The sequence below is a fragment of the Littorina saxatilis genome, linkage group LG8, assembly GCF_037325665.1.
Source record: "Littorina saxatilis isolate snail1 linkage group LG8, US_GU_Lsax_2.0, whole genome shotgun sequence".
Classification (NCBI taxonomy): Eukaryota; Metazoa; Mollusca; class Gastropoda; order Littorinimorpha; family Littorinidae; genus Littorina; species Littorina saxatilis.
Genome location: NC_090252.1, coordinates 16,603,624 through 16,629,705, shown reverse-complemented (window position 1 = coordinate 16,629,705; position 26,082 = coordinate 16,603,624). Strand labels below are relative to the sequence as shown.

The 26,082-nt window shown below is 42.9% G+C and overlaps 1 protein-coding gene across 1 annotated transcript in view; it reads left to right on the top strand.

Moving 5' to 3' along the window:
* The window catches only part of LOC138974535 (uncharacterized), a 36,311-nt gene extending 12,943 nt beyond the window's left edge, over positions 1-23,368 (top strand). The window contains exons 5-8 of the mRNA XM_070347249.1: positions 5,821-5,962; positions 6,823-6,968; positions 12,084-12,226; positions 23,294-23,368. Of these exons, the coding sequence (XP_070203350.1) occupies positions 5,821-5,962; positions 6,823-6,968; positions 12,084-12,226; positions 23,294-23,368 (506 nt within the window). The remainder of the gene's footprint in view (positions 1-5,820; positions 5,963-6,822; positions 6,969-12,083; positions 12,227-23,293) is intronic.
* The last annotated feature ends 2,714 nt before the right edge of the window (positions 23,369-26,082 follow it).

Genomic DNA, 26,082 nt, shown 5'->3' with positions numbered 1-26,082 from the left:
AGTATACACTCTTCTTTCGTCTTTCAATAGACATTTTCCGAAAAAGACTGTGAGTGTTTATGGAGTAGTTTTATTTCTGGATGGTGAGCCGAGATAAAAAAAAAATAAAAAAAACTAAAAAACACACACACATGTTGATCGTATAATAGTGAACAATAATCATAAAGTGCATATTTTGTCAAAGTGTTGGTGTCGGAAATATGCACGAGGGAGCCCACATTCACTGCCAGCATGATAGTTTGACTGCTGATTGAAAAAGTTAACACATGATGGTAGTACTCATAAGTTTGGATGTGCAGGTTTTGGAAAGAACAGTGCGTCATATACTGTTCAAAAAAAGAAACGCATAGTTGCTACTTGCCAAATTTGTTTTATTTTTTGAAAAAAATAACAGAAAATCCAATATTTAGATTATTTGTTTGAAATTTGGTATGGACACAGTTGAATGCACACACAGTTCATTTGCATCTTCAAATCAATCAGTCAATCAATACGATTGGGTGCCGAGGCTGTCAAGTCAGTAGGGGGTGTGACTGCCTTGAGCAGCAACAACTGCCCGGCACCTTCTGGGCATGGACTGGATCAGATGCCGGATCTTGCTGTGGGATGGTGTCCCACTCCTCTTGAAGTGCCTGCAATAGATCGCGGTGATTTGCCGGCGCTTCTTCTCGCCTGCGCACACGTCTGTCCAATTCATCCCAGAGGTGTTCTATCGGGTTCATGTCTGGCGACATGGATGGCCAGGGAAGCACCTGGACATGGTGGTCGGTGAGGAACTGGGTGGTGAGTCGTGCTGTGTGCGGGCGAGCGTTGTCCTGCTGGAATATGGCATCCTGGTCAGCCAGAAGAGGAAGGGCGTGTGGGCGCAGAATTTCCTCCACGTATCGCTGGGCAGTTATGCGCCCTTGGACGTGCACCAGGGTGCTCCTTCCAGCGGTATTGATCGCCCCCCACACCATGACGCCTCCACCACCATGAACGGGTGCCTCTTCCACACAGTTGGGCGCGTAACGTTCGTTTACTCTCCGGTAGACCCTCCTCCGACCATCATGTCGCTGGAGCAGGAAGTAGGACTCGTCGCTGAACCACACGTGTCTCCAGTGATTCCGGACGGTCCAGCGAAGGTGCTGGTTGCCCCACTGCACTCGGTTCTGGCGATGGCGGCGGGTGAGGACAGCTCCTCTGTGAGGTCTGCGAGCTCTCAAACCAGCTTCATGCAGGCGGTTCCGCACGGTCTGGTCCGATAATCGGTGTGGCCCGGGGAGAGCCTGGACAGAAGATGAGGCCGACAGGAAACGATTCCGGAGGTGGCGGAGCCGTATGAAGCGGTCGTGAGCAGCAGTTGTCGCCCTTGGTCTTCCCGCTCGTGGCAAGTCAGCAACGGAGCCAGTGGCTTGAAACCTGACCTACAGTCTCCTGATGGTGCTCTGGGACACGTGGAAGTGCCTGGCGATTGCACTTTCACTTTGGCCTGCTTGTAAACGACCCAATGCAATTTGGCGGTCTTCTCTGCTCAATCGGGCCATCTTTCGTCGCTGAATTGTCGTCTGATTTCTTTGTGGCGAACAATCCGCTTTTATGGGTTTTGGAAGACATGGTGAGAGCTCAATATTCCCCGAGTTTCACGAGATTACACTGAAGCATGACGAGTGGTCATGCCAAATGAGCAATTTTGACATTGTAGCCACTGATAACGCATGCGTCACGTGCAGAGCTCACTTGTGGCAATGGACGAAAGGTCGACGACCAGATAAACATTTTCTGCAGTTTGGTGGATATCCTTGTAGCCATATAACTAAATTAACCAAATATTACAAGCTATGCGTTTCTTTTTTTGAACAGTATATTTGCAGAAAATGTGTATCGGGACTGTGAGGCTTTTCATCACTTGCCTGAACATTATTATCCCTTGGCATAATTAAGGTTCCTAAAGGTCGGCGGTCAATAAAACCCTCAGTAGATTTGTTTCCAAACATCGTCAACTGCAGTGTTGCTCTTAGGCCCAAGTTTTTTTTTCTCTCACTGGTCCACACTTTTTTTTTCTGATTTGAAGCACTGTTGTGACCACTGGCTAATCAGCCTGCTGTCCGGTACATTTTGACATGTTGGAGGCCCTCTGATTGAAAAAATTTTGTGATAAATCTTGAAAAAGTTGGCCGCTAAGGTAAATCCACTTCCTCTCCACTGTATAGTTCTTGTCCATCAGACTGTTACTGAAACAAACAGTTCAGAATATCATTAGTGCGTATAGTCCTAAAGCCAAAACACTGCAGCTTTTTTCGTTCACCTCTCCATCTACTTATTTGTTTTGCTTTTGTACGTAGTACACTCACTCTCTTATCACACAGAGTTTCTCAAATAAAAAAAGAAACAAAACTAAAAACAGAGGAAACAAGCAAACAAACACCACCACAACCAAGAAGAAGAACAACCTAGCTGAAGACAAGCTGTTTTGCATAAACGCAAACATGTGCATAACTCAAAATGGTAATTAGACAGGTAATTAATCTAAATCAGGTAATTAATCATGTCTAAAAGTCAATTCCTAGAAGTGTGTAAATAGTCAAAGCTCTAACTAAAAATGTAAAATAAAAATGTATCACTAGAAAACACACACACACACATACACACACACACACACACACACACACACACACACACACACACACACACACACACACACACACACACACACACACACACACACACAGATGATCTTGTATTTTCTGATAACATGTCCTGATTAAACCATTGAAGAATAGGTGTCTGAACTTACTCAGAGATGAAGAGTTGACCTTCTGTTGTTATTCCTCAAGAGATTAGTTCTGCTAATGCATGTCGCCTCGGGTTTTCCGTGTTCGGCCTGCATGCAGTTCCCCAAGCATCCGCTGTGTAAACGGATGTCTCTTTGTTACGTCTGTAGCTCCACTGGATATGAGGCTTCTTGTTCTTCTGCAATTTGTTGTTCCAGCACTATCAGTCATCAATGTAGAATACTCCACCTGCAAAAGTGCCAATACTCCTAAAATTATGTGTCAAATAATTAACTTCTGATTCATAATGTAGATCTACACCCGATAGCCGAAATTGTGTGACTGGACAACTGATGTGTAAACCTGATGAAATATAATCTGTAGTTGGTATCACTCGATAATTGCTGCTTCCATATTCAGCTATGAATCTTTAAATTACAATTTAAAACGGATTTACCCCTCCCCTTCGCTTTTAAAAATCACATCAATCTGAGAGAGGAAACATAAAATCCCCTAACTTGTCATTTGCTTCTGGTCGTTAGATCTAAATTACAACTGAACTAGGTGCACAGACTGAGTTTGAGATCTACTTGAATGAGTGAGCTGCCATACCCACGCTACCCAATCTCTCTCTCTCTCTCTCTCTCTCTCTCTCTCTCTCTCTCTCTCTCTCTCTCTCTCTCTCTCTCTCTCTCTCTCTCTCTCTCTCTCTCTCTCTCTCTTTCAAATAACCTGCTGAAGGGTTGGGGATACATGTGTTTGGGATTATCTATTCGAAAATTCGCTCACCTTCACATGTGGACTCCGTTACGTCTTCAGCAGAACATGGTCAAAACCATGGGTCATATGTTTCGTGACGTTCAACAACAGGCTTTGAATGAGTTCATCGGCAGTAAACAAACAATTCTCTCATCTCTGCTCGTGGTTGAAACACAACCACAATCCCTGACAAAACAGATTTTCCAGTTTTCGAAAACTATCCGAAGACTTGATGCACTGGTCACACTGGCCGAATCAGCTATATATTTTCTCTGGTGAATCCATGGTTTCCAACTCCATCACAAGGATGATACAATCTAAATTTATGTTTGCATCCTATTATCTGGAAGTTGCAAGAAGAATCAAGGAATAGGAAAGTTGGTGGTGAACAGACAGATCGACTGACGAACGCCGCTGACAACTTTTTAATTATGCCTGGTCACGGGGTCACATGCGCAGAAAACATGCGCAGCCTGTCTGTCGTCTGCTGCAATCTCGGTTTCTGATAACTTCACTACTTCCGTTCGGTCTAGAGCAACGAAGAGAGTTTTACCTTGTAATAGTAGTAGTCCTGAGAGCGCACAGGCCCCGCCCACTTTGATTCCGACCCGATCGTGACGAGTGCCTGTGGGATCTAAGTGATATGCCGGCGACAGACGCGTTTGGTCGCACAAAATACGGTTTAAAAACATGCAGCGGACAGGCAGCTAAACATACAAGGTACAGATAGTTAGAACATTCATTTATCCTGGCATTTGTAAAGTTACAAAGAATCTCGACATTGGCAATTATTATTTGCATAATTTTTTTTGAAGTTAGTGGAGCAAGACTCGAAGCTGAGTGTCATACCTTGTAGTCTTTCTATGAAAGTAGTGGTCCAGTGAACGATACCTTCCGCCTGTGGTCTGTGTTCCCTTGGGTCTATGTTCCTTCAGGTATATATGTTTGCCCAGGTCTATGTTTCATAAGCCAGAAACACAGTCGATCAACTGCAGTTGTCCGAGAGAACCACAGTAATCCGACATTATCGGGTTTCACAAACAAAATTTCAGTCGGCCGACTGCGGGTCATCTCACCTGAAGTCGGCCAAACACGGTGATGCTCTCCCCCCAACACTGTGTTCGGCTTACTGCGGTAAACCGAAAATAAATGTAATTATCCGCACAGTCAATGACACAATGACAATGCTCACACTTTGATTATGTTTTCTCTGGCCGATATGAATGCGTGATGTATTGTGTAAAACAATTCCATCTCAAACGGCATAAATAAATCCCTGCGCCTTGAATATGTGCGCAATATAAATTGTATAAAATAAAAATTAAAATTTTTTTTAAAATAAATCCCTGCGCTTAGAACTGTACCCACGGAATACGCGCGACATAAGCCTCATATTGATTGACTTTTTTGGATTGTGAGCCAAACCTTGTGATTGTTCTTCGAAATGTATCTATCATGACGCAGTAATCCAGGAGACAAGTCAGGGTTATGTCTTGAAGACGTCACATTATGGCGTAAGAGGGTTAGACCTCACGCGAAGGAATTACTGAAAGTCTCGATCATTGTTATTTTGAGCGGGCCGAGACTAGTTTTTTCTTCCATCGCCATTTCCACGTGCGAATGAGCAAACGGAAGTGGTAATGTTGCTAAATTTAGCCCTCGACTTGGCCATTCGGATTACCGTACAGTTGGTTGACTGCGGTTGTCCGCGGGTGACGGTGATTCGCTCATGAAACGCGCTTTTCGGTGACCCGGCGATCAACCACAGTCGATCGACTGGGCCCCAGGGGCCAGTTTCATAAGATAGCAGTGAACCGACTGACAGTCGATCGACTGCCCAGTCGATCGACTGTGGTTGATCGCCGAGGTCACCGAAAAGCGCGTTTCATAAGAATGAAAACTATTGCACGGAATCAAGTAATTTTTGTTGTCACAAGTTTTTCCCAAACTGGTCTTTGATGTAATGAAAAAGGCAAAGTAGTGACTTCATTAGTTTGCCCAGGTTCCAAAATATAATGAGTCCCCCTCGTATTGCTTTGTTTCTAGCAGACTATGACTGCCTAAATGTCATCCGTTCATCTGTCCCTCCATCCGGTTGTCCGTCTGGCTGTCCGTGCACGCCGGGGAAAAATACAACTTTAACGTGAGGTCACCTCCAAAACTATAATTTATTTCATACCTCAACAGACTGTCCATGATGTTGGAATGACTTGGATCTAGTCTGTTTGCATTCTTGTCAGCAGAATTTTCCTCAACATTAATATTGACAGTTCTATATCTCCACTACTTGAACCTTTTTTTTCAACAGGTTGTCACATAGTGCCAGAGAGGACCATCAAACCAGGGTACCCAAAGCGTCAGCAGAGAGGCGTGAGAGCCGAGGACGAAAGGAGAAAAAAGAGGCCGTTCGAGTCTTCATCCGATTCTTCATACTCACCACCACCATCTAGGTTAGTCTTATCTTCATTGTCTTTTCTGTCCGGGATCACTTACACGATTACCCATGTCCATGTTCCCCAGGTCCATGTTCCCCCAGGTCTATGTTCCTTCAAGTCTATGTTCTCTTAGGTCTATGTTCCTTCAGGTATATGTTTGCCCAGGTCTCTGTTCCCTGAGGTTTATATTTTCCACCATGATTATGTTTTCTCTGGTCTCAGTTCCCTAGTTCTAAATGCCCTAGGTGTATGTTCCCTCCAGGCCCAGGAAACAAAGCCCTGCACAACATTAACCAGGGGAAACAGACCTGCTCCCATTGTGACCTTGGGCTGAAAGCTCACGCTCTTGTTTGTGACCAAGAGTAAACCATGCTTGCCTTTCACACTTGGAGAAAACTGGGTCTGTATCATTTTAAGATAAAGCAAGGACTTGGTTTAGATTTTGTTCTGACATGTTAGATAGTGCCTATATTGCTTTGTTTCCATCTGACTATGACTGCCTACATGTTATCCCTTCATCTGTCCCTTAATTCGATTGTCCGTCTGGCTGTCTGTCCATCTGACCGTCCTTCTGGCTGGTTGTCCGTCTGCTGTCTGTCTATGTGACTGGCTGTCTGTCCATCTGTCTGTCTATCTGACTGGTTGTCTGTCCATCTGACTGTCCGTCCGTCTGGCTGTCCATGCACACCGGGGAAACCTAAAACTTTAATGTGCGGTCACCTCCAAAACCATGTTTCATACTTTAACCAGGCTGTCCATGATGTTGGAATGACTTGGATCTAGTCTGTTTGCATTCTTGTCAGCTGAATTTTCCTCTCAGCATTAATATTGACAGTTCTGGCTCTCCACTACTTGAACCTTTTGTTTTTCAACAGGGTGTCACACAGTGCCAGAGAGGACCATGAAACCAGGATAGCCCAAGGGTCAGCAGAGAGGCATGAAAGCCGAGGACGAAAGAGGAAGAGAGTAAAGAGGCCGTTCGAGTCTTCACCGATTCTTCATACTCACCACCGCCATCTAGGTTAGCCTTATCTTCATTGTCTGTTTGTGTCTGGATTCAGCTTCATCATTACCCAGGTCTGTGTTTCCCCAGGTCTATGTTTCTCCAGGTCCGTTTCTAAGGTCTGTGTTCCCCCAGGTCTGTGTTTCCCTAGGTCTGTGTTCCCCCAGGTCTATGTTTCCCCAGGTCTGTTTCTCAGGTCTGTGTTCCCCCAGGTCTGTTCCTCAGGTCTGTGTTCCCAGACCTGCCTACCCTTACGATTTGGGCGTAACTTACTACGAATGTTAACCCAAACTACGCCACCACGCTTTCCAGAATGGAAGTACGATTTTTTTTAAGAATCCAAAAGTATGATTTTTTGCATCTTATCTCGAAGTAAATCCGATCAGTATAGTTGCTTTCGCAGAGCTTGAGTTTTCGCCTGCGCGAGATCATTTAGGCAATATCCGGTCATTTCCGGTCTGTTCAGCCACAAACAAGATAGACGCTGCCGTTCGCATTACAATGAATTAGCGACGCGTGGAAAATCTGAGTCCCCACGAGACAGACGAATCTGACGAGGAAGCTTGTCACAGTGGTGGTAAAAGGATTGCTGTGAGAAAGAAGACAGCCATTCAACAGAAATACAAAGGCAGCTAAATGAAATCGTGGCCATGCCTAGGACCTTAATCAAAAGGACCAAAGCACGTCTTGTGTTCCCTTTGCCACAGTGACTTTTCGTGTGCACACATTGGAAAATATGACTGTGCATAGCACATCGGGACAGATTATCACAAGGATGCAGTATAGAGAGCTCATAGAAACAAAAAGACGTTCAAATTACCTGTTTCTTTATCAGGAAGTTGAGTGATACAGTAACAAAACTGGAGGGAGAAATTATCCGAGCAGAAGACTTAGTGTCAATGTGCAAAATGATTGCCGAATGGAACCTGATTACACTTTCTTCCAACAGATTACTCTTTTTGGCTTGACTCATTACACCTTGTAATTTTGGGGGTAGGCAGGTCTGTGTTCCCCCAGGTCTGTTCCTCAGGTCTGTGTTTCCTCAGGTCTGTGTTCCCCCAAGTCTGTGTTTCCCCAAGTCTGTGTTCCCCCAGGTCTGTTCCTCAGGTCTGTGTTCTCCCAGGTCTGTGTTTCCCCAGGTCTGTGTTCCCCCAGGTCTGTGTTTCCCCAGGTCTGTGTTTCCCCAGGTCTGTGTTTCCTCAGGTCTGTGTTCCCCCAAGTCTGTGTTCCCCCAGGTCTGTTCCTCAGGTCTGTGTTCTCCCAAGTCTGTGTTCCCCCAGGTTTGTTCCTCAGGTCTGTGTTCCCCCAAGTCTGTGTTTCCCCAGGTCTGTTCCCCCAGGTCTGTTTCCCTATGTCTGTGTTCCCCAAGGTCTGTTTCTCAGGTCTGTGTCCCCCCAGGTCTGTGTTTCCCCAGGTCTGTCTTCTTCTTCTTGTCGTTCGCCAATGCTAAACGTGGAGTCCAGCTCTGGTAATGAAGCTGGTGGTCTTAAGAAGAGCCTCCACAGGTCCATGCAGCTTCTCATGAAGGGGCACCGGCCTGGTCCAGATCTCTCTCCTCAGGGGCTGGAGATTCCTGCAGTCCTGCAGGATGTGGGCTGCATCCTGCTCTGCGTCTCCACAGGGACACATGGGGGAGGGCACGGCTCGCAGTTTTTTGTGCAGGTGTTGTTGCATTCTGTTGTGCCCTGTTCTCAGGCGAAAAATGACTACCTGTTCAGGTCTTGACAGTTGGTGGTTGCTGTCGTGCGTTGGGGGGGGGGGGGGGTTTAAGCAGAGACTTTATGACGGTTTTCATCTCTGTGGAGCTCACTGGGTTTTCTTCTTGTTCGTCCTCCGCACCCAGTTTGGCCATTTTATCCGCTTGTTCGTTCCCCTCTATCCCGCAGTGTTAGGGGACCCACTGCAATATCAATCAATCAATCAATATGAAGCTTATATAGCGCGTATTCCGTGGGTACAGTTCTAAGCGCTTGTCGAATACAGTCTTCAGACAAGTGATGTTATGAAGTGTCGTTGTAAGCTGAGGCAGTTTGTTGTTGTTGACTGCTTGCAGCACAGACAAGGCATCAGTCAGGAAGACAACTTGGGTGTCGGGATTGACCTTGCTGCTGATGGTATTGGCTGCGTGGATAAGCGCTTCTACCTCTGCTCTGTAGTTGGTGCAATGGAGGCCAGTTGGTATAGCCTCTGCTTGCCACTCTCCACTGGGGTGTTGGATGTAGACACCAGCTCCTCCTCTCTTGACGGCATCTGTGGCGGACCCATCTGTAAAGACCCGCATCCATGCTTCTTGGGGGTATCTTTCGTCGAGCATGGCAAGTGTCACCTGGCTTTCTTCTGCACATCGCTCTGTTCATCTTTTGTTGTGAGATGAGGAACTGTGGTCTGGATGGACACGTTTTCAAGGTTGTTTTTCCAGGGTGGTTCTTCAAGGGAGAAGTGTGATGGGTGAACCAGTTCAGGCATCTTTGCTTGGTGTTCTCTCTTCAGGGCCCGTGTCTCAGTTGCAAAGCTTGATCTCTTTAGCCTGCCAGAAGAGAGCTGCTTTATCCTTGCATTCATTTGGTGGTCTGGAATGCACTGGTACTTGATGTCTTGTACCATCGCTTTGCATTCTCTTCTCTTGCTGAGTGGAGGTATGCCGGTCACCTGTTGCATCTTGTCTATTGGGGTTGTCTTCATAGCGCCTGTGATGATTCTCATCGCTTGATTTTGGACTATCTCTAGGGTTTGAAGGTGCGTCTTGGCTGCTGTCATCCAAGAGCTAGATCCGTACTCAAGGTGAGGTCGTACGGTCCCCTGGTACACTGTCTTGAGGATCTTTTCGTTTGCGCCCCATTGTGATCCTGCCAGTTTCCTCATGATGTTCAGTTTTCTTCTGGCTTTTGCTTCCGCATTCATGATGTGATGTTGCCATGTCATGCGTTTGTCATATGTGACTCCGAGGTAAGTTTGCTGGTCTTCAAACTTCAGTGGCGTGTCACCCAACGTCAGTCTTCCAGGTTGTACTTTGGCGGAGAGTGTGAAGAGAGTAGCTGTTGTCTTGTCTCTGTTGATGGTTACACACCAGTTGTCTGTCCAAGCTGCAACTTTCTCGAGGGCAAGTTGCATCCTGTAGGTCGCAGTTGTTGCATGCTCCTCAGTGCACCAGAGAACAAGGTCATCAGCATACAGTGCTGCATGGACTCTACTGGGCAACTCGGGCATTCAACAGAAATACAAAGGCAGCTAGCTAAATGAAATCGTGGCCATGCCTAGGACCTTAATCAAAAGGACCAAAGCACGTCTTGTGTTCCCTTTGCCACTGTGACTTTTCGTGTGCACACATTGGAAAATATGACTGTGCATAGCCAGGGCCTAGCATTGTAAGCTGTTCGGCTTACTTTACGCCGAAATAACATCTCCAGTACGCGGAACTCGATTTGGTGTACTCCGAAATGCAAAAACCTGTTATTCCCAAACGGTAAACCCAAACAGTCCCAGCTTTCGTTTTGTGCGCTGTTCGGTTCAATTCTCAATCGGTTTGACAGTTTGCTTGAGCACGCACTTCCTGTGGCATCGCGCGACCATGCTTTGTGCCGGTGTTTTGTGGCTCTAGACTTGAAATAATGTCTCGAAGCGACATTGTTGAACGTGGTCAGCCATTCAGTGACAAAGAATCTAGGTATTCCTGGAAGTGGGAATGGCACTTTCAGGCCAAATAACACAAGATTGTCAGTTTTCTTGTTTTCTGTCTGTGTTTTGCTTGTTGGTGAAGGCATAATTTAGTTGCTCAATCTTCTTGGGGGGGGGGGGGGGGGGGGGGTCATTTTAGGTAAAAAAAATCTCAATTTATTTTTCAAATTTTCTATGAGTTTTTTTCTATTTCACCACTATATATATTTATATTTCTTCTTTTTTTTCCCCCACCAGGGGCCAGACCCCCGCCTTTGTAAGCTGAACTCACTTTTTCCAATGCTAGGCCCTGATAGCACATCGGGACAAATGATCACAAGGATGCAGTACAGAGAGCTCATAGACGTTCAAATTACCTGTTTCTTTATCAGGAAGTTGAGTGATACAGTAACAAAACTGGAAGGAGAAATTATCCGAGCAGAAGACTTAGTGACAATGTGCGAAATGATTGCCGAATGGAACCTGAATACACTTTCTTCCAACAGATTACTCTTTTTGGCTTGACTCATTACACCTTGTAATTTTGGGGGTAGGCAGGTCTGTGTTCCCCCAGGTCTGTTCCTCAGGTCTGTGTTTCCCCAGGTCTGTTCCTCAGGTCTGTGTTCCCCCAAGTCTGTGTTTCCCCAGGTGTGTTCCTCAAGTCTGTGTTCCCCCAGGTCTGTTCCTCAGGTCTGTGTTCCCCCAGGTATGTGTTCCCGCAGGTCTGTGTTTCCCCAAGTCTGTGTTTCCCCAGGTCTGTGTTCTCCCAGGTCTGTTCCTCAGGTCTGTGTTCTCCCAAGTCTGTGTTCCCCCAGGTTTGTTCCTCAGGTCTGTGTTCCCCCAAGTCTGTGTTTCCCCAGGTCTGTTCCCCCAGGTCTGTTTCTCAGGTCTGTGTTCCCCAGGTCTGTTTCCCTTTGTCTGTGTTCCACAAGATCTGTTTCTCAGGTCTGTGTTCCCCCAGGTCTGCTCCCCAAGGTATGTGTTCCCCCAGGTCTGTGATCCCCCAGGTCTGTGTTCCCCCAGTTATGTTTCTCAGGTCTGTGTTCCACCAGGTCTGTTCCTCAGGTCTGTGTTTCCCCAGGTCTGTTCCCCAGGTCTGTGTTCCCCCAAGTCTGTGTTCCCCCTGGTGTGTTCTTCAGGTCTGTGTTCCTCCAGGTCTGTTCCTCAGGTTAGTCATCCCCCAGATCTCTGTTCCCTGAGGTCTAATTTCCTCTGTGTCTCTATTTCCCAAGGTCTATATACTAATAAATAATGTTGTGTGTGTGTGTGTGTGTTTTTTTTTAATGATTAATGTGTCCATCACCTTCGCAATATACTCTCACTCTCTCTTTCTCTCTCTGTTTTTTCCCTCTATGTCACTCAAACTTTGCTTGCAACAACTGCATTTTTGAATATAATTCTTCCTGTCCAATTGTTGTGAGTAAGATTATGTTGTCTCACACTCTTACCCTAACCTTTGTGGGATGTTGTATTCTGCAGATTCAGGATGCCGATCATCTCTTTGCCAGCCAAAGCAAGTCCTTTCAAGTGACCATTCAAGTGACCATTCAAGTGACCATTCAAGTGTTCAGTTTCCTGCTCTACTCAAAGAGGCACTGTCAGGTGGGGGGGGGGGGGGGGGGGTGGGGGGGGAGATAAATGCAAAAAACATTGTTGTATTTTTTGCCAACAAGTCAATGTAAAAATGTCTACCCACCTTGAATGAGTTCACAAAGAAGAGCCAGAGGTAGCTCAGATTTTGGCAGTGAAAAAAGAAACTTGCTTCGCCGACAAGCTTACCTTGGATCCACGAGTCGTCGCCATCTTGAAACTGCAACTCGTCAGTAACTAGAGTTATCTGTCCTTGGGCTGTGTGTTTCGGCAAGTCGGAAACTTTTTCACACGCTTTGGTGTGTGAACTAATATACACACAAAATTGACGAAAGTGCACAAAAAGGTTCCAGCCTTGAAAACTTCTCAGAACCCTCATTTGACACTTTTCTGCTAGAAACAGTAGTAAACAAAGTGGGTCCCTATTTCATAAACCGACTTTTTTTTAAAACAGTTTTTTGAAAAGGTAATTGAAAAAATGAAAGACGATGACATTTTCAGATTCGCTTCTCTTAAAGGCTGCCCTTTACGTAGCGTTCATTAATTAATTCCTATTGTTTACATGTGCCAATAATGTTATAAAACTGTACCTAAAGGGATATAATAAAGATTGGCTGTAGCTTTCGAACACAGAAAAAATTATTGCAGTATTGCAAAGTGGTGTTGATAGTGTCGAATGTAAACGGAACAGTCTCAAAGTGAAAGTGGATGTTTTCCGGAAATTGCGAAGTTAACAAGAATACAGAAAAGCTCGCTTTCCTGCTTAGCACAATACACTACCGCGCTAATCTGGCGTGTCAATATCACTACGTTTTGCACGTGGAAGGTGAGCGATTACCCCCCGCGGGTTAGGGGGAAGAATTTACCCGATGCTCCCCATGTCGTAAGAGGCGACTAACGGATTTTGTTTCTCCTTTTACCCTTGTTAAGTGTTTCTTGTATAGAATATTATATAGTCAATTTTTGTACAGAATTTAGTCAAGCAGTATGTAAGAAATGTTAAGTCCTTTGTACTGGAAACTTGAATTCTCCCAGTTAGGTAATATATTGTACTACGTTGCAAGCCCTTGGAGCAAATTTTTGATTAGTGCTTTTGTGAACAAGAAACAATTGACAAGTGGCTCTATCCCATCTTCCCCCTTTCCCCGTCGCGAAATAACCCTTCGTGGTTGAAAACGACGTTAAACACCAAATTAAGAAAGAAAGGTGAGCGATTTCCTTCACGCGGGGATTGACGAAGCTGTACTGTCTGTGTTGACAGTCTAAAAATAGCCTAAGTCCTGGAGAACTGTTGCTAAACATAGCAATAAACTTTATAAAGAATTAATTATTTCTCGTAATTGGTAAGGACTTCAAACCTAAAACTTTGCAGGAAGCTTAATTTATACATCCCCGCAACGATGGGAAAAGCCCTGGAAGTAATTAAAATTATTAAATAGGACTATGTCAGCCTTTAAAGTATGGGGAAAGACTGTTCTCAAGAAGACACATTGATAAGTTGCAGACTCCCCGAACTTGGAAGACTTTCTAAGATATTGAGGGATACGTCTGGAATGATAATTAGTACTATCAACCAGGCTATAGCATGGTTACACTTGGTCACAAACAGGAGTGTACTCCGAATGATATGGTTTTTGGAGACACTGGAAGATAGTCAATGTTTTTAAATTGCTATATGTGTGTGTTACAATATTGGTTGAAAATAACAATAATGAATGAAAACAGGATACCAAGAAAAGCGTATAATATGCTCTTGAAGTTGGATGAAAAGGATTAAACAAATTGGGCCACCAATGTTCACCTGGGTTTGTATAGATTTGGATTTGTATGGGAAAACCCAGGAGTTCAGTCAATCCCTGTATTTGTTCAAACATGTATGCAATGGTTAATTGATTGCAATGTCAAAATTGGTCCAGCCGCAAGACCCTTGCAAGTTTTCGAATGGGATTAGCAGTTACAGAGCCAAATAAGCACAGCCATGATAAAACTAAATTAACTACGGCATTTTTCTGTCCTTTTTGTAAAACATGTATTGAAAGTGATGTGCATTTTGTATTTGTATGCCTAGCGTATGAAGATTTGCGTGCAGAGTTGATTGCAGCAAAATAATACAGGATACCATGTATGTTTCGATTGTCAACACAATTGTACAGTCACAGAACCCTGCGCAGCTGCACATGTTAGAAAACTGGCCATTTTTTATTTGAAAGCCAAAAACACAAAAAGAAGTTGTATTTGGTTAAGTTGATGGTATTGTAATACGTTTTGTCCAGGAAAACTATGTCAGTTTATTACATGACAACATTTGTTTTATTGATCACACGTTCATATTTTTTGCAAGAGCGTATATATAGGTTACACACTCCGAGTTCTAAATATCGTGCATATTTTCCCTAGGGTCGATTTTCAGGTATTACCGAGCCTCTGGCGAGGTAATACCTGGAAATCTACCCGAGGGAAAATATGCACGATATTTAGGACGAGGTGTGTAAGCTTTTTATCCCATTACTCCGACGTTTTCATTAAAAAACACCACTTTTTGACACAAACTCTGCGAGTGCCTGTTTTCTGCTGGCCAAACCTTCAGCGACCGCAAATCGTGTCATCAAATTCATGTGCGAAACGAGAAACGAGTCCCCTTGTGTCTTTTCGGTAAACGCGCCATAAAAGGTCTGCTTTTGTATTTAGTCATCAATACTGCTTAAGAAAACGAATTACAGAGACTGCGCAGTTCAATGCATTCGAAACTGTGCAGTTACCGGCCGGTTTCAGTCGGTGACCCACTGAGTCGGTTGTCAGAGGCATTACGCCAAAAAGACTGCGAGTGTGTGATTTTACAAGCGATGAGGATGATTGCTGAATTTGTGCTTATTCGAGCTGTTGTGCTTCAGTGTTCAAATTTGGATTACTTACTTCTTCAATCGTCATTTAGGTGAGCCTTACTTTGATGCCTGGCTTTCAGTCTTAGGCCAGTAAGTTATCTGTACTGTACTGTGGTAAGCTTAGTTTTGTTCTGCTGGTCTATTCAATGTAGGTCAAAACTTGTAAATCTATCTGCCTGCATGACCTGAACCTACACACCGTTGTTTACTTTAAAATTGAAAAATAACACACGCAAGAACCGACCTCCTTCGTCACCTTTTATTTTAACCGTATCTCAACTTTGTAAGTGGCAATTTCCATGTTGCTGATCAAGCTTAGCCTGTATTTCTGTAGACAGATCTGCAGCAGACGACAGATGGGACAGCCTTGTTCTGTTGAACCAGATTTAGCAATCAATGCTCTAAAAGCGATAGCAAATGAACAAAACTGTAAGCATACTGTTTTAGTTTAATTCTTATTTCGTCGCTCAGGATTTTGAATCAGGATTTTGTTGTCGGGATTGATCTAAGCGGTTGCCGATGAAGAGAACCAGAGTTGTGCGCCTTGAATCACTGTCTGTCTCTATCGCTCTCTCGCTCTCTCTCTCTCTCTCTTCTACCGCTTCGGCCAACTGATAATCTTCCGCCAGCACTTTTCACCCCAGCAGATTATGTGTATTCTTTGTTGTTTTCTTTATTTCTTCAATGTTAAAATGTATGTAGATCGTTAGCTAAACGTGAGTTCGACTTTTATACCGCAGAATATTTCAATCGTTTTGCTAAAGAAAGTAGTGTCCGAGTTAACGATAAATATGCCGATGACCTCTCTAAATTATTCAATTGTACTCTGAGATCAAAGACAATGACCAATGACAGGTGAGATCGAGACTCGGTTGTGATGGATAATTCATATGGTTGTGATGGATAATCCAAAATAATCACCTCCTCAGCTAACAGAGACAAAGAGGCAGGTCATGGGATAAATATTGATATCGTATGTTAAAAAGGTATGTGAATATGCGGATGATTGGGGAACAAATGCAGCGGACATGCATGTGAAATTCATGAAGAAGTGTCAGATATGCATGCACATGTGACTAACCCAGTACCCCCCGTGGGTTAGGGGGAGTCCCATATTGGTTGGGACTAGAAAGAATTTACCCGATGCTACCCTGCATGTCGTAAGAGGCGACTAACGGTTCTGTTTCTTCTCTTCTTTTGTCTTATTTCTGCCTTACCAGTCCTTTCACCTATATTTCCTTCCAAGAAAACTCTCCCTACTATTCCCTGCAGTTTTCCAATTCTTTTCTTGTTGTCTTATTTCTACCTGACTGGATCCATCACCTTTATTTCACTTACCAAAAGTCTTCTTTTCCACATCCTTATTTCTCTGCACCCCGCATGTCGTATGAGGCGACTAACGGATTCTGTTTCTCCTTTAACCCTTGTTGAGTGGTTCTTGTATAGAATATAGTCAATGTTTGTAAAGATTTTAGTCAAGCAGTATGTAAGAAATGTTTAGTCCTTTGTACTGGAAACTTGCATTCTCCCAGTAAGGTCATATATTGTACTACGTTGCAAGCTCCTGGAGCAATTTTTTTGATTAGTGCTTTTGTGAACAAGAAACACTTAACAAGTGGCTCTATCCCATCTCCCCCCTTTCCCCTATCCCATCTCCCCCTTTCCCTCGTCGCGATATAACCTTCGTGGTTGAAAACGACGTTAAACACCAAATAAAGAAAGAAAGAAAGACTAACCCAGTATCAAGTATGCCTGTGTGCCGAATATTTTCATATGAATTTCTGTTTGTTAATGTTATGGTGTATCACCCTATTTATGGGCTGAGGAATAAGTATTCTTGAGTCCTGAATACCTGAGGCATTTACATATATACTTTTATGCAGTATATGCTTTTGTTTTCTTCCAAGACAAATTACCAGAAGGAATGTCACTAGTTTTCGTATACTGTTTGAATTCCATGGACCATTTTCACCAAAGGGATTACTGAATAATCTCATGTCTGTTGTAAATTTTGGCCCATGACTTGTGGAGATATTACAATTTGGTGAAAATTAGGCTCGTTTTATGTAAAATATGCTGATTATTTGTTATTTTAGTTTCATCATTTTTCATAAATGTGCTTGGTTAATGTTTCAAATTAAATTTGCTGTTGTAGTTCATTCGGTGTTTTGCTCACAAAAAGTGTTTTGTCAGTTAACATTGATTTAAATAAAATTGGCTGACTAAACTTGATCCATTTGTCTTGAGTGTTTGCATCCATGTCTATAATAGGAGCGTTACAGACTTCACAAATAATGCTACAAATTGCGGATTAGCCAATGGACGAATGAATGTTCTGTTGAATGTTGAATACTGTACAGAATGCATGACCTTTTTTCTTTTTTTTTTAATAGTGGTGAGGCCCTCTACCACCAAAACGAATGTTTAGTCCAAGGCCGAATGCATTAATATGCCTGTGGCTAAATGGCTTTTAGCCATTGGTTAGACATTTATTTGTAACCATAGGCTAAGAAATTCCATTTTCGGACATAGGCTCATTCCTGAACATCACAATTCGTATTTGGTGTGGCGGCAAATTTAATGTGTCCAGGCTTATTATGACTTTCCACAATTGACGATGAGTTACTGATATCGAAACGCACACACACACACAAGAAACAGGGGCGGATCACAGCATGGTTAAGAGGGGGGGGGGGGGTTCAAATGTCTTTTAGGGAGAGTTCGACAACGCGAAACAGTTAATTGAGGACGCGAAGTGTTTAAACCATCTAGGGGGGTCTGGGGGCATGCCCCCCCCTCCCCTGGAATTCCTCTAATACACCTTCCAAAAAGTATATTTAGGAAGACAAATTTGGATCAAAACAAGGACAATTGACCAATCTGGTGTAACCTGAGACAGCAAATTGCCGACCTACTTTCTAAAACTGTCACTTAAAAGACAAAGGCCTGCTCCTATAGGGTCTGGGGGCATGCCCCCCCGGAACAGTTTTGATATAAATCAAGGAAAATGGAGCAATCTGGTGCAACCTGAGCCATCAGTTTTTCTTTGTTTTTAATTTAAAAAAAAAAATTTAAGCGGGGGGGGGGGGGGGGGGGGAGGGGATTTCCGGAAACCCCCCCTGGATCCGCCCCTGAGAGAACAAGGTGGAACTTCCAAATTTAGGCTCCAAACAGCAGAATCAGGTTTGGAACCCAGTTTGGTAGTTTGGTCGTCGGTGTGTATCTCAAGGAACCCACTAGTACAAAAAAGAAACCCACTTTTCCAAACTTTTCCAAAGTCAGCAACATCGAAGTTTGTTTAGATATTTTTCTTTTTTACTCATATTCGGATCATTTACAACTAAATGAAGCTGTATAGTGCTTTTTGAAGTGCTCACTAGTTTAGAACATGTGGAACCCAGTTGACATAATGTTAGCAATAAACCCAGTTGGGTGGCCTTGCATGTATGTGTGTGTGTGTGTGTCTGTCTGTCTGTCTGTCTGTGTGTGTGTGTGTACAATACATTGCGAACTGTCATTTCAAAACAAAAAAGTGCTTATTTAGAGAGAGTAAGAGAGACAGAGAACGAACGATCGAAAGAACGAACGAACGATGTTTATTCCTTAAGAATAAATTTGTTTTAGGTTGATGCCTTGACTTACAATCTGTCTCTGCTAAAACTTAAATATTTGGTCTTAAAATCATTCAATCTGGACTATCCATGTTATGCAACGTTTTAATCATATTAGGAATATTCAGATCCTTCAACGACGGGCGAAGTGGCGCAGTGGTAAGACGTCGGCCTCCTAATCGTGAGTTCGAATCCCGGTCGCTGCCGCCTGGTGGGTTAAGAGTGGAGATTTTTCCGATCTCCCAGGTCAACTTATGTGCAGACCTGCTAGTGACTTAACCCCCTTCATGTGTACACGCAAGCACAAGACCAAGTACGCACGGAAAAGATCCTGTAATCTATGTCGGAGTTCGGTTGGTTATGGAAACAAGAAAAAAACCAGCATGCCTACCCAACGAAAGCAGAGTGAAGCTGACTATGCTCTCAGAGTATAGTGTGGGGAACCCAAATAGGCAAACAAGCTCACACGTCACCAGAATTTCTGGAACGCTGAAGAAGAAGAAGACCCTTCAACAACACTTGAGTTGATTTAATTTTAATTGTATTTCAAACATGTTTTTAAACATACAATATTATGATTTCTTGCTGGCCTTTAAGTGAAACTTTGTTGAAGGTCCCAGGTAGATCAGATTTGAGGATATGATACTTGGTAAACGTTTGTCATTACGTTATTCGCAATTTAACTATGCTTAGTTATTTCTAGTCCTTACGGCAGGGCAATAACCCCTTGAAAAATACCTCGGAAAATGTTTTAATGGTTTTGGGTAGTTTAACTCCTGAAGTTTACAAATCCGCAGGATGACATCTTTAAATCCTTGGGCAAATTGAGACAAAATTAATTATAGGAAAATTAGCAAATGTTGATATTGTTTTGTTTAGACACAAAAGGCATTCCATAGAAAAAAGGGCTAGAATGGCGTCATAACTTTTTGACGTCGGGAAAACGTAATGAGTAATATGACGACACGTACAGTATGGCCTGTAGTGCTGTCCGTGTCCGTACTTGAGCTCCTCTTCCAAGACAAAAAACAAAGGCATTTGACGTGTTTCATTCTGCTAAATGGAAACAATTTGCACATGAGTGTGTATGGAATTACATCCAGGCTGAGAAGATGTGAAACCTGTGTTATTCGTGAACTTGCGATTAGTGCGTATGGTGTTCCAAAGCACAGGTTTCACTGTCGAAGATAAAACTTGTAAATTGATCTTACAAAATGGCGGGCGATGATCAAAGAACATCGTGAGAGACTAGTTTTCTCCGATTTGATTGTTTACCAGACGATAGAGCTATTTTAGAGGGAAGCGTATGCCATCTGATGACAGCTGTTCATTAACCAGTGTGTTCGTAGGAGTGCTTGATTTCTCTGCAGAAGATCCATGCGTGAAAATCGGTGAAGTCTTTCAGCAAATGTCGCAGTTTGTAAGCGAGTGCTACAGGTGCAAAATCTCAAACAACATATCACGTGAGAGATATGAAACCTGGCTAGCTAGAACCTCCAAGCACCAGTCCACATAAATCAAAAACTACCGCCCACATCAGCCCATTGCTGAACGTCCATCTGAAAAGGGCTGTATTGCAATTCTACGGGGATCTTCCAAATCTTGATCCAGTTGACTTCGGGTGGTTGTAGGATGGGCAGAAAACCGCCTGGAGTAGAACCTACACCAACTGAAGTCATGCTAATTTTGAAGTGTGGCTGTGGAGAAATTTACCATGTGCAACAGCATGCTGTGGTTGCGCAGTCGGTCAATGTGCGTGTGCCATCTTATGTCGATGTCTACTCCTTGGAAATTGCACAAATCCGCACTGGTCATCCATCGTAGTCATCCGCACTGGGCATGTGCAACAGTCACCTTCACCGGTCACCCGCACTGGTCATCTGGATCGGTCATCCACACTGGTCATCCTTTGCGGTCATCCGCACTGGTCATCCTTTTGCGATCATCTGCATCGGTCATCCGCACTATTCATCCTTCATGATCATCTGCACTGGTCATCCGCACTGGTTATCCTTCATGATCATCTGCACTGGTCATCCGCACTGGTCCTCCTTCATGATCATCTGCACTGGTCATCCGCACAGATCATCCTTCATGATCATCTGCACTGGTCATCCGTACAGGTCATCCTTCGTGATCATCTGCACTGGTCATCTGCACTAGTCATCGTTCATGATAATCTGCACTGGTCATCCGCACTAATCATCCGCACTCGTCATCCACACTGGTCATTTTTCATGATCATCTGCACTGGACATCCGCACCGGTAATCCGCACTGGTCATCTGTACTGGTCATCCTTCATGGTCATCTGCACAGGTCATCCACACAGGTCATCCACACTGGTCATCCGCACTGGCAATTCTCACCGGTCACCCGTATTGGTAATCTACATGACATCCTGCGTAATCATCGGGCGTTGGCATTTATTGGTCATCAGGCATAGTCATCCGCTACCATTTCGGCAATTGAAAAAAAGGATCGATGGTGGCTGCCCTCAAACTGGAAACTCACTGCATGACCATGTCATCTTGTGTGGTAAACCAGCGTGGTCATCCCGCCTGGTCATCTGGAGTGGTAAACTACACATCATGGTTGAAAACGACGTTAAACACCAAATAAAGAAAGAAAGAAACTACACATCATCCTGTGTGGTCATCGGCGAGGTAAAGTGCATACTAACCAGTGTCCCTGGTTCGTCGCCATGACCTTTACGTTATGAGATAGAGGTCTTTTGTATGTGAGATATGGTACATCAGGATTAGCCTCTTGACATGACGCCTAATACACCTCCTCGGGGCGTCACTAACTGACACAACACTGTGTATATGGTGTCAAAAGGGATTCCATATGACGAATCGCTTGGCGCTGTGACACCTTACAAGGCCTTTCGTCTGATGTATGCATTCCTCACCTGACTAGATCTTCTTAAAAAAGAGCACAAGATAACTTTAAGTTATTGTGGGTATTACAGCCACTTTTCCAGGATTAAGTTGTTATCTGCTTGCTCACCGACCAAGTCACTCATTGATTCTGGAACCCACCAGGATGGTAGGGCCACTTCAACGACGAGCGCTTCATAAGCTGTCTCCACCTCTATAGCGGCTGTGAGCAATTTTTGGGAAGTTGCAAAACATTTCCCAATCCACTCTGTGATGATATCTGTCCCTCTGTTCATTTGTCTTCTCTATCTTCTCTTGAGCCCGCCTGTTCTTGTTACATGGCCATACAATCTCAGCTTCGTCTTCTTGACAGTGATCTTTGTAGTGATGCACGTGCTAAGTGATGGTTTTGCAGACATTAAAATATATGACCTTGAAATTGTTTGACCTTGAAAACGTGTGACCTTCAGTGTTGGTGAACGTTTTTATTCATGGCAAGTTTTAAGAAGATGAACACATTTCGTCATTTTATCTTCAAAAATAGTATAATCCTTCATCATTTAAATGAACATTTGACATTCATATGACCTTGAAATGCGATGAAGGTCAAGCAAAGTGCAACAGTAATCAAAGCCCACAACACATATAAGCTTAAACCATTAGCTGTAACTGAAAAAATATATTGCTAAAACTAACTATATCATCCTGCTCCGTTAACCAGTTTTAACGGTCCCTCAACAGACCAGCCATTCGGGTTATAGTGTCTGCTAATCATGTAACTGTTGTTATGCATATTAACTCCCGTTTTATCTCCCGGAAAACATAAATAAATACAGTTCTGCTAGTTTATAGCATGCAGTTTTGACTATTTTGCAGTCTGGAATCCATCTTGTCCGCCATCTTGAATACATCAAAATGCCCAAGGATGACAGAGTGTCATCCGTCGGATCTGTAATCTACAGACATCACAGAGTTTAAAACAGTCAAAACATTCTCCGAGGTATTTTTTGAGGGGTTAAGGTCAAAATTGGGAAATGACGACATGACGCACACACACAGTCACACACACACACACACACACACACACACACACACACACACACACACACACACACACACACACACTCACGCAGACGCACAAACACACACACAAACACACACACACACACACACATACACACACACAGATACCCACACACAGATACACACACACGCACACACACATAATTATATACTTTGCGAGACGAACCTCGCTTGATCTCCGCTCTTGTTAAAACATTCAGCCATTACTTGACTAAAATGTGATCTCTATTGAACCAACACTTCGTTTTCAGTAAGAGTTGTATCTTTAATAAAGTGTTCAGTTTCTACTGGTCTTTATTTTCAGCATCTGCTCAACAGAATGCAGGAAATCTGTATTGTCCGATGACATGGGCTGAAGGGCAACAGGTCACATTGGAGTTCCACATTGACGAGTCACTCTTCCCGTCTCAGTGCACGGGAGGTACGGACAATAAGCCCTACTTTCAGAGGAGTTTAACCTCAACAGGAACGCCTGCAATATTTTGCCGAATAGCCGACATCACAACTATCAATGCTTGTACTACATCGTTTTCCGCTGGTTCACTTGGTTGTGGATGCATAGTAAGGAACGGGAGCTACGTGCTGCAGTACAACTTCGTGGCAAACACTTCTCATAACGGATGGTGGTCTGCTAATTTGCAGTGTGGTGACGCAATTGCAACTCAGATGCTTACCTTCACGGCAACACAGTGTGACAATATAACAGTACAAGGTTAGTTGAGTATCGTTTACTTTTCCTGCTCTGTTTTGTAGTGTGTGTGTGTGTGTGTGTGTGTGTGTGTGTGTGTGTGTGTGTGTGTGTGTGTGTGTGTGTGTGTGTGTGTGTGTGTGTGTGTGAGAAATATAGACACACACACACACACACACACACACACACACACGGTGATGTTTTTGGTTGAATTTGTGTAAGTGTGTTGGTGTGTGTGTGTATGCGCGTGTGTGTCAGTCTGTCTGTGTGTTTGTGGTTGTATTGATGTTTTTATTTTAATTTTGTTATTTACACTTATTTATTTTTTACAAATGCAACACGAGCAAACATTGAGAACATTATGAACGTACTACCTGCTTAATAATAATACAGTCAGATAATAATACAGTTAAACAAAACAAACAAACAACCAAACAAAAAAAGACTTAAATATATATAAAACACAATAAAAAGTCCAAAACCGAGCCAGAATGTCGCATCTTTTTAAAATCCAAATTGTAATAATACTTAATAATAATACAGTCAACAAACAAACAAACAAAACAAACAAACAACCAAACAAAAAAAGACTTGTATATGACTAAGTGCCAAAAGGTGCTCACAGAACAGAAGACGACTTTGTTTTACAATAAAAATGTTTCTAAAAACGTGTGTCTGCTGAAAATTGGTGTGTTTGTGGATGAATGTGCGAAGAGATAGTGGACATAATTTCGTGTGTCTGACTTGAACGGTTTTGAAGTTATCTTTGTTTAAAGTCAAAAATAACGCCAAAACCGGCCATCTGAAAACGGACATCGTGATACCTCGTGTTTTGAATATGCCACAGAAAAATAACAAGAAGCACAAATGAATTGCATTTAGTTTGATTGAATGCCTGAAACATCGCTTTACAGACGAGAACAAACGTCAAATCTAAATCTCGAGAGAATTTTTTTTTCTTCGATAACCGAATTTTAAGGTGTCGCACGCAAGATGTGTCGTCATCACGGCATACATTTTTCAATCGCAGATATTTACTAAATTTCTTTTTCAAAAACTCTGGAATTGATGTCGACACGTCAAGCGATAACGGTGTATCAAACTGCTGTCTTTCAAGTAATCCAGCAAAAACTGCAGAACTTTTGAACAGCATTTTTGAAAACGATTTGAAAATTTCGTCATATCTTGCGTGCGGCAAAATGTTTGGTAATTAACGGTTATTTTCTTTTAAAAACAAAATTTACATGTACAAAGATCTACTTCATCTACGGAACCACGTGACACATTCTGTGTTCAAAATTTGTGAAGAAATCACGAACCACGAATGCGCTATCAAGTGTTGAAATTATGTCGTCAACATCTTTTCAGATCTTGCGTGCGACACCATCTTGCGTTCAACATAAAATGTCACTACCTTATCGAGTTTAATGGGTAAAACTAACTATTTGTTGTCTTAGTTTAATCTTCTTAATTAAAAGCGTAATAAAACCGAACTTCCAAGATGAATTTTAATTGAGATTAGCGAAAGAGCGGGCACGCAAGTCGACCTTAAAGTAAAAGAATGATAACACGAGCGTTTGTCGTGTTGTCTTGGGTGCAACACATTGTCCAAAAAGGAAAATGTATATTTTTCTCAGACGTTTTTTAAGTTGAAACCTTGAAACTTCACACACATTTGGGGTTTAATCGCCCCCATGCATGGTAAAAGTCTTGTTGACCCTTGTCAGATTTCAAGGTCACGGCTGGGTCACATGTGGTTCAGAAAACGGATGAAACATATTTTTTCAGAGATTTTTGAAGCTAGAACCTTCAAACTTCAAACAACGCTTTTGCTTAATGATTGTTCAACATGGAGAATTCAAGGTTGATCCTTGAGAAATGTGAAGGTCATAGCAGGGTCTCGTGTGGGTAAAAATAACCATAACCTTTTTCTCAGAGTTTTTCAAAGCAAGAACCTTGAAAGTTCACATTTTTGGGCTTAATAGCCTCCATACACGGTTAAAGTCTTGTTGACCTTTGTCGAATCTCAAGGTCACATATGGGCAAATCAAAAACACGAAAATGCATCATTATCTCAGTTGTTTTTAAAGGGAGAGCCTTCAAACATCACACAACTCTCAATGATTCTCCGACTTAAAGAAGTTAAGGTAGATCCTTGTCACATGTCAAGGTCAAAGTGGCGTTATGGTTTGGGTAAAAAAAAAAGGAAATTGTATTGAACTTCAATTTATATAAAACCAAAGTCTGGTTGATCTGTTTTAAGATTTAAGGTCAAATCTGTTATTTAAGGTCAAATCAAATAGAAATTTGTTGATGCTTAAATCTTTGAAACTTCCAACAGGTTTGAGGTTTGACAACTTCTGGACTTTGAAATCTGGTATGGTTGATCCTGGTAATATAATTGGTCAAAACATCAAGATCAACAATTATAAAATAAGCACTTTCACCAATGTCAAGTGAGCAATAGCAGCAAACGTGAGTCTTATAAAGATTATCACTTTTTGTGTGACCTCAACTTGACCCCTCTGAATGCTCTCAATCATGGAAATTGACCACACTTTGATTATAACCAAACAACATCAAAACTTTGGAATGTGTGAAGTTTCAAAGGTGTTGCTTAAAAGGCGTTCGTGAAAATGACAATTGTATGTGTCTGACTTCAATGCGACCCCGCTGCGACCTTGACGTTTGATTTTATCAACCAGACTTTCATCATGTGTGAATGACTTCAAACACTATAAAA